Genomic DNA, 7,866 nt, shown 5'->3' with positions numbered 1-7,866 from the left:
CAATGTCATCTTTTCAAGTACCTAATCCTGAATCAAGGCATAAATCAAGTGGGCAACATGCGCTAAGTAGCTGTATAATAAACTTGCCAGTCTGTACTTCCAAGATATTGCCAAATCTGCTGCACAGCCTCAACGCCCGCTACTTAAACATTTCGCAATAGCTGTTAGCGATGCAAGGCAGTAGTTCTTGTCACTCATTGTCGAGCTATAAAAATCTTCGAAACGTAAAACGTCCACCTAATAATAAGTTTTGCACAGGGTAGAGATGTACAGGGGAGATCTCAGCCCTAGTTGTTTTGCCTTTAGCTGGAACTTCATAGTGAACTACTTCGTCTGCAATACCCCACACAAAGTAGGCATAGCTGTCTGGGGAGGATAAGGCAGCCTAAAAGTATGTAAGGTAGAACTTTGTTTAAGAATTGCGAATGAGACGCTCGTTGGCTTAACGCTGCCATGCCAAAGGCATTTCCCAACCCGAGTTAGTTATATAGCAATATAAAGCAGAGCATTTTATAACCCGAAAAAAGTAAAGAACAAAGTGATAGCCTCTAAAGCCTGGTATTGCCTATTGCTAATGGATGTGGAACGCATTCGTTCTCTCAATTCCAATCGTAAGTCATTACACCAAACAATGACGACAGCACAAACTTCTTCCCTCCTGGTTGGCACATGATAGTGTTTATTCCTGTTTAGAAGTTAGGGAAAAAACCCATTCTAAAAACAAATATTACATACGGAGAGCTTGATATTCATGAAATTTTTAAATGCCTCCGTCAAAACCAGACTTGAGACGCCTTAATGGGCAAATTCGTTATTTACGGTCTTTCGACTGTAAAACGATTGGACTAAGAAAGAGAAGCCTTTAGTTCTCTACTATCTAGGCTCTTCACAGGTAAGGACCTTTGCCTCCGCATATGTTTCCATTTTAATTCAGTGGGTTAAATTCCCAGGTTTACGCAATATTTAAACATTCCACTTTAACGTTTGCATTAACATTGTTAGAGATGGTAAAACCTTAGCTAAATGAAGGGGAATGCATCACGTGAAATGTTTTGAAGCATAAAGGGCTGAACTTTCTAGTTTTTACCTTATCCTCGTTTGCATTACCTATCAAAGGGCAACTTTAATGGGTTTCTGTCTCGCATTGCGCAAACGGCAGGAGGAATCTACGTCCTGAGAAAAAACCACGTACGTGGATTGTAAGTGCAATCATTCTTTCTTTTAAAGGAATCGTTTTGTTTGAACAGCCCTGTCTGATGGTGTGGCGCTCAACAGAGGGCACTAAATCAGAATGCCTATGCCTAATCATTATGTTGTAAAGGCAAAATGCCTTGTAACTTGCTTACACGGTGCAAAATTATCCAGAGTTGATATTTTAGTTGTAGTATTTTTCCGACTTCCAATTGCACTTGGAAGAGTCGAGTTTGCGTGCTATTTACGTGACATCTTACCATCATTTAAGGTAGACGGTAATGCGCATTCAAAATCGACGTACAATTAACTCCCTATCCTCGAACACTTTCTTGGGGCATGACTTACAATCATTATGGAAGTTTGTTTCGCATGAATGCATTGCTAAAAACAGACTTTATCGTGCATCGTACTGTAAAGGCCAATGGCTAATAACATTTTACTTATGAATGCACCAAGTTCAAAAAGCCCTTTAAAGGTAGGCAGGACGGTCTTATTCTCGGATAAATACTTATTCTGCAGCAGTACCAGATACCGGAGCGAAATTTTTGACGCGAAATGCCGTCAGTATGGCAAAACCGTCGTAGCCCTGAATCGCCAGATGACTGACCAATGCGGTGGCGCTAATGCGATTTCTAGTCTTCTGCTGCAGGTGAACAAGGCTTTGAAATTTTCTGGTATGCCACAGATCCCAACCATGCGACATGAACATTCTTTGCTCATACTAATGCTGTTAGAGTCATGAAGGATGAGGTACTTGTTTTAACTTTAAATCAAGTCATTTGAAATAGATGGCTGCATACTATTACACACAGTCATTAAGAAGGTTCGTTTAGAATGCTGGATATTTTTGTCAAACAATTTATCGCAAGCAGAGTGCTTCACTAATAACTTTTGACTTGTCCCACCTTATCACATTTCGAAATGAAGGCATAACAAAAATGACAATGACCAAGTTGAATTCAATCTAAAAACAGAAAATGTTGTACGAGTTTTAACTGATAAGGTAACCAAAAATATGATCAAATATAAATGTCAATCGAGAACCCTTATAGCAAACAAAGATTACCCTTGCACAATCTTGATTTTGATCATTGAGCCTCAAAAACTAAATTCATACCGTAGGTCCCAAGGCATACCTTGTGACTGTAAATCGGTTGTTTAATTTTGCTGGCAATTTCCATTATATTAAGAAACGGAAAATTCTTCATTAACAGCCATTTAAAGGAGAATGCGAACCTACAGATTGGATTATGCATTTACCTAGCCCGCCTATGCTGGTTCTGCATCTACATCTGCGTCAACTTCTGCATCACCCGTCCTAGTCCTACTTCTTCTCCTTTTTTGCAATAAAACAGGCGAATACAATTTTTATCAACATTTCGAATGATCCATTAATAACTTGCTCACGATCTAGGCGTTTGGTTATGCGCTTTATAATCATACCGAACCATAAATTCTTCACCTGATCCTTCTCAGCTTTGGTTTTCCGAACGGATCAACACAAGCGACATCCTTTGGAGAGCTATAAAACGAAAACCTGAGCATAATTAGACATAATACCAAATCCTCCTAGGATAAGTTACTTCAAATTGTTTTCAAATCATTAATCCCCAAATAAAGTCAGACACCCTTTTCAACCGCTATCAAGTTGAATTCCTCCCTTTTGTTTACATGATCACATATTTTTAGAAGACGAGAATCCATTTCGACTGGCATTAAGTTTACTGCAGGGTAACACATGTCCCAATGCACCACGGAAAAAGTATTTTGCTTACACCTCCAAATGTTGAATAGTAGCTACTTAGGAATTTCCCTAAGAAGACAAAGTAATGTACTGTTCACCGAAACAACATGTTCCCATACCTGTGCAAAACTTTTAAACTAGAACCTAATGAACGAAAACATTCATATTTGCCACACGTGAGGTAGCACGATCTCAAAACTTATTTTTGCCAGTCAAACGTAGTCAAAAATTCCTTTAAAAGTGCTTTTATGGAAAAAAACCAAGTTACCATGCATTAGGCACGTGTCGAATTTTCCGCATACCATCCATTGTGCCATTCAGAGGGAAGATTTCCGAAAACCAGCACTCACTAATGTGCCAGATGGAGTAGCACAATGCGTTTTCGTTGTTATACCACCCATACACGCTTGAAATCAAATCCAGGAATGCCACGCAACTAAAATTGGTTATATAGAAATTCTCAATTTTATTAACGTTCATACATCCATAAACAATGACGGATTTGGACAACTATCTTCCTCTTTCTTGCTTATCTGTCCCCATAATGAGCTGATCATGCTAAAAGTGAAGGATGGAAGCCATCCCCTTCCACTACCAATTGGAATACAAAATAATACACAATCCGAGTTTTCTTTTGAGGAACACGAAAGTATCCAAGTCGCGAAATGAACGTCTGAAGTATACGACGTATATAAAATATCCATGGGTATAACTTACCTGGCCCCATCACATTTACTAAACGCAAAATTCGAAGCTTTTATGCTACTTCGGCAATGCGTATTTTAATGCACCCAAGCGTAGCAAAGGCAAATATTTTGTCCGAAAATCCAACTTGGAACGAAACACTCTGATTGTCCACCTAGAAATGCTTCGTTGTAAATCTGTTATCCACTTCCCTTTAACGAGAAATTGAATCCTCCCTTTCTGACAGCGATGTAGTGCGAATTGGCTTGATCGCATCCGCCCATGATCTTCTTTGGTGCTATATTTAACATGCTTTTTCTTTTAACCGTACCTGGAAAGATTCTATGCACTATTAAAACAATTTTTGAGAGTGTAATGTTCTAATTTGCGCAAAAGCAATCGTAGCATAGCAAAACATTATAATGCTTTAGTGATCGCAGCACAAGACCCTTTGTCCTGTGTTGAAAACCTAGTGGATAAATGGACGTTCCACTGTCTAAATGCTGACTCAAGCACTAGACGATACTCAAAAATAATTTGCTGACGAATATCATTTATCATTTCCACAGAGTTGATAGCTCGCAACTTTGCCTGCACCACTTCCCATACAGCGTGATTGTCATCAAGCATGTGCTACATTAAACACACAACAGTTTAAGCCCTAACAAGTAAATATACATTTTAAAATAGTCGATTTTGATCTTGGAGCGCATGCTCTGAAAAGAATAATCATAGATCAGTCTGTAAACTGCATCATAATTTTATGGGTGGAAGACATGAAATGCTAAACTTGAAAACTGTCACAGATTATTCAATATGCTTGATAGATGTTTATAAAGAGTAATGTTGTAAGCATCCTCTATAGTGCACAATTTGATTGTTTAAACTTATCTTTAAGTAAATCAGATCCTGGTCCCGGATTGCATAATTTACATGCACGTTTATTACTCAATGTATTCCTATACAGACGTTTACGACAAGCCAATAAAGTCATTTCCATTGTAGAAGGCTCTGCCAAGCAAGGTTAGTGCCTACTACAGCAGTTTTAGCAGTGGCTGCATCAGCAATATCGGGGACGAGTCTAAATATACGTGTCAATAACAGGAGGCTCCCAAGCCTTGCCCGTCTGACTGAGATTCCTCGCCGTTATCTCGGCCACATCCTCGCCAGGGTTCTCCACAGTCCATCGCTCAAATGCAGAAACAAATTTCCCCAGTGTAAGGTGGACCAGGGCCAGTAAGAAACCGATCACCTGGACAAAGTAGCCCAAGGAAGACCATAGAACGCACGTATCTTCCAGCGAGAGCACAATCCACCCTGCGGCAAGATAGTCAAGAGAGCGCATTCGAAAGAACCATCTGAGGAAAGTTAACCCTCCAGGGGGCAGCGAAAACCCGCAGAAAGCCGTCGCGGTAGCCATTCCGTCCTCCGCCATCGAAATCAGTGGCAGTGTTGAGTGTGCCATGAAGTAGACCGGTTGAACACCATACCAAAGGGAATTAACGAGGAGGGTAGCGACTGAGCGGATGAACCACGGGCCAAAGCACCTGCGGTAGATGTACCTATCCATCCAGTAGTAGAGTGTTTGGTTCCAGGCTCTGAAACTCTCACGCATGGTTGGACTGAACTCACACTTCCAAGCACTGACAGCTTGTACTGTCGCGTAGTTGTAAAAGTGTGAACGTGACTCAATTACTACAGGATCGTCGTCGCTGATGTTTGAGTTTATGTCGTCCACGAGAAAATGATAGTCTTCATTTATGTGCTGAATGCCGGCCTTTTCTTTGGGATCAATTTGTGACATCCACCTACAACAGTGAAACAGCCAAATATAGATGCATTTCTCCACTATTTGCTTAGGAGAGAAAGGCACTTTAAAAAGTTTCTACCGCGGTTTGATTTTCGGCAGCAACGTGTAAACAAAACCTAATGAAAAGTACAGTCTTGATCCAAAGTAAAATTTCTATCAGTATGCACACACTGCAGACGCTCAGACACAAAGATATATCCAAAGTTAGTACTCTATGTATGCAATTCTTCGGGTAGTGGGCGTTTTAGTAAACATGGATTTAAACTAATCTTGCCACGGTGCACAAGTCATGTTTGTACTAAATTAATCATTTGATGCAAAGCATCATACGAGATGCACGATGTAGGTAATGCCACTTGGACATTTCACGATGCAAAAAAATCTGTGTACGAGTACTAGATCTATTAAGGGCAAGGAGAGGCAAAATTGGAACAAGGATTCTAAGATTCTTTCGCCCCACTTAAGATACTGACATTTGCGATAAAGATTTTTGTGCGAATAATCTACAACTCAAGCCTATCTGCTGGGAGATAGTCCTCTATTGCTTCTTTATTGCCTGTAATAAAGCGGATTCTCTTAGTCCCACATATAAATGTCAAGGCCAACCATGTCCGTGGCCTATTTGAGGTCAAAACATCCCATTTAAAATTTTCCTTCATTTTGACATCACTTCGCCTCTTCAGTCCCCAAGTGTGTTTGTTTTGGTCAGTCCAAAAGTCTGCAATAGTTCCCGAAATATGTGTTACGGCGCAACGGTCGTGTAGTTATGCAAATGCATAAACGGCATTGCCCGGGGAAAAATCACTTCAAATTCTTCAAAGGCTTCCATCAGAACACCCGTATGCGCATTTGTTTCTCTTTTTCAAAGTGAGTTGAAAATGGGAAAGTTATCCAACCAAATTTGAACTTCACCGTGTCACAAGCTTCATTTTTTCCTTTTATCTGCCTTGCCAATGTGATTGCAAGAGCCTTATCATTCTCTTACGACCTAGTTATTACTGAGTTATCACTTTTGCAAAATAGCACTTCCCAGATCCGTTGCATTTTCAGTTTTATGATAAGAAGTTTTGAGATCGATCGGGATAAAAGGACAATGATGAGGAGGAGATTACCCACCTGTCGAGAGCCACAAGATCAGTTGGTCCCTCACCAACAGCGGGACGAGAAATGGCTGGATAGGCACCCAGCCCTGCACTCATGCAGACGCATTCGCCCATGATCCAAGCAAAGTAGAGTCGCGTGCGGTAAACAAAGAAGAGAGCGCCCAAATACACTAGACGGCTGACCAGACTTCCCTCCTGAAACTCGGGATCTCGTAGATCCTGTTAAGTAGCCACTTAGAGCATCAGATACCGCATTACTAAAGGCATATAAAGTCGCATGAACTCACAGTCCCAGTGAAGAAGTGCGTGTGAAGTGGTGGTGTTAGGTATCTCATCCACAATTTGTATGACTTGTCTAACAGAGAGTGGTATTGCAAAATGACGTTGTCGCTGATTTGATTTGCAGTCTTCCTTGCCACAGTTTACCAATTTTCAGTCGAAATTCATTTGCTGCATTATACGCTGCTAAAGTTCCACTTTAAAAGCCATTACAATGGTGCCTTATTGTTAAAAGTCAGTGCATTCATGATTTAGTTTGACTACTTGTTCTCATTTGTATTTGTGCCTCTGAAAGATTAAATTTATCCAATGTTTTAATATTACCAACATTTTACAATCTTAAAACAAAAACTTTAAAATATGCTTTAAAGTACTGAGGGTACACTAGACAATTAAGCGTTTTTAACAGATATTTCACTTTCGATTTGCGTAAGGTGGTAATTAAGCACCATACTAATGGGCTAAAATCCCATTAACTATATGCTGAATTTCACGTATATCCAGAGCACCACTTTTAAAAAAAATTGCGAGAGATTATTTTTGCCCCATTGCATTTGGTTTTGATACCGCGAGCGCATTGAAAATAATGCGGAAAATTTTAAATTTGCATGTAGATATTTGTTATTTGTGGCAACTGCCAATGTCATTACACATGCTAAAAAACCTTAATTTTCTTAAGCAAACTGATTACGCTCTATTCATTTGTTCTATGGTAATCTCTGAAGTTATAAACATCACGACTCTGCACGAGTTAGGCAGTCTTTTGTAAACCGGTTTTGGTAAAAGATATTTTGTTTAAACCAAACCAAAATGTTCACTTGATTATTAGTCTTTATCGGAAGCTGGTGGTGATAGCAGACATGAAGGGCATAAGTTACTCCTTCGTTATGATACAGATAAACATTCAAATTAAAGTGCAAAAACTACTTTAAAACTCAAGTTTTGAGAAGAATTAGCTCTTGCTTTGTGCATTTACACATTTTTCGAAAAATGCCCACAGTGGATGCAAACGTGAAAGTTGAAAAACGTTTGTCGAACTACATGTATGCACA

At 39.7% G+C, this 7,866-nt stretch overlaps 1 protein-coding gene across 1 annotated transcript in view; it reads right to left on the bottom strand. All coding sequences in view use genetic code 11, as the record gives it.

The window, feature by feature from the left end:
- Nucleotides 1-4,703: 4,703 nt before the first annotated feature.
- EGR_01049 (Lysophospholipid acyltransferase) overlaps nucleotides 4,704-7,866 on the bottom strand; it is a gene marked incomplete at both ends in the record, with an annotated part of 4,586 nt that continues 1,423 nt past the window's right edge. Inside the window, 3 exons of the mRNA XM_024490298.1 lie at nucleotides 4,704-5,430; nucleotides 6,549-6,754; nucleotides 6,823-6,885. Coding sequence (XP_024355117.1) covers nucleotides 4,704-5,430; nucleotides 6,549-6,754; nucleotides 6,823-6,885 — 996 coding nt within the window. The remainder of the gene's footprint in view (nucleotides 5,431-6,548; nucleotides 6,755-6,822; nucleotides 6,886-7,866) is intronic.

Source organism: Echinococcus granulosus (assembly GCF_000524195.1).
Source record: "Echinococcus granulosus chromosome Unknown EG_S00004, whole genome shotgun sequence".
In the NCBI taxonomy this organism is placed as follows: domain Eukaryota; kingdom Metazoa; phylum Platyhelminthes; class Cestoda; order Cyclophyllidea; family Taeniidae; genus Echinococcus; species Echinococcus granulosus.
Note: the sequence above shows the minus strand (reverse complement) of the source record. Positions and strands in the feature narration are given on the sequence as shown.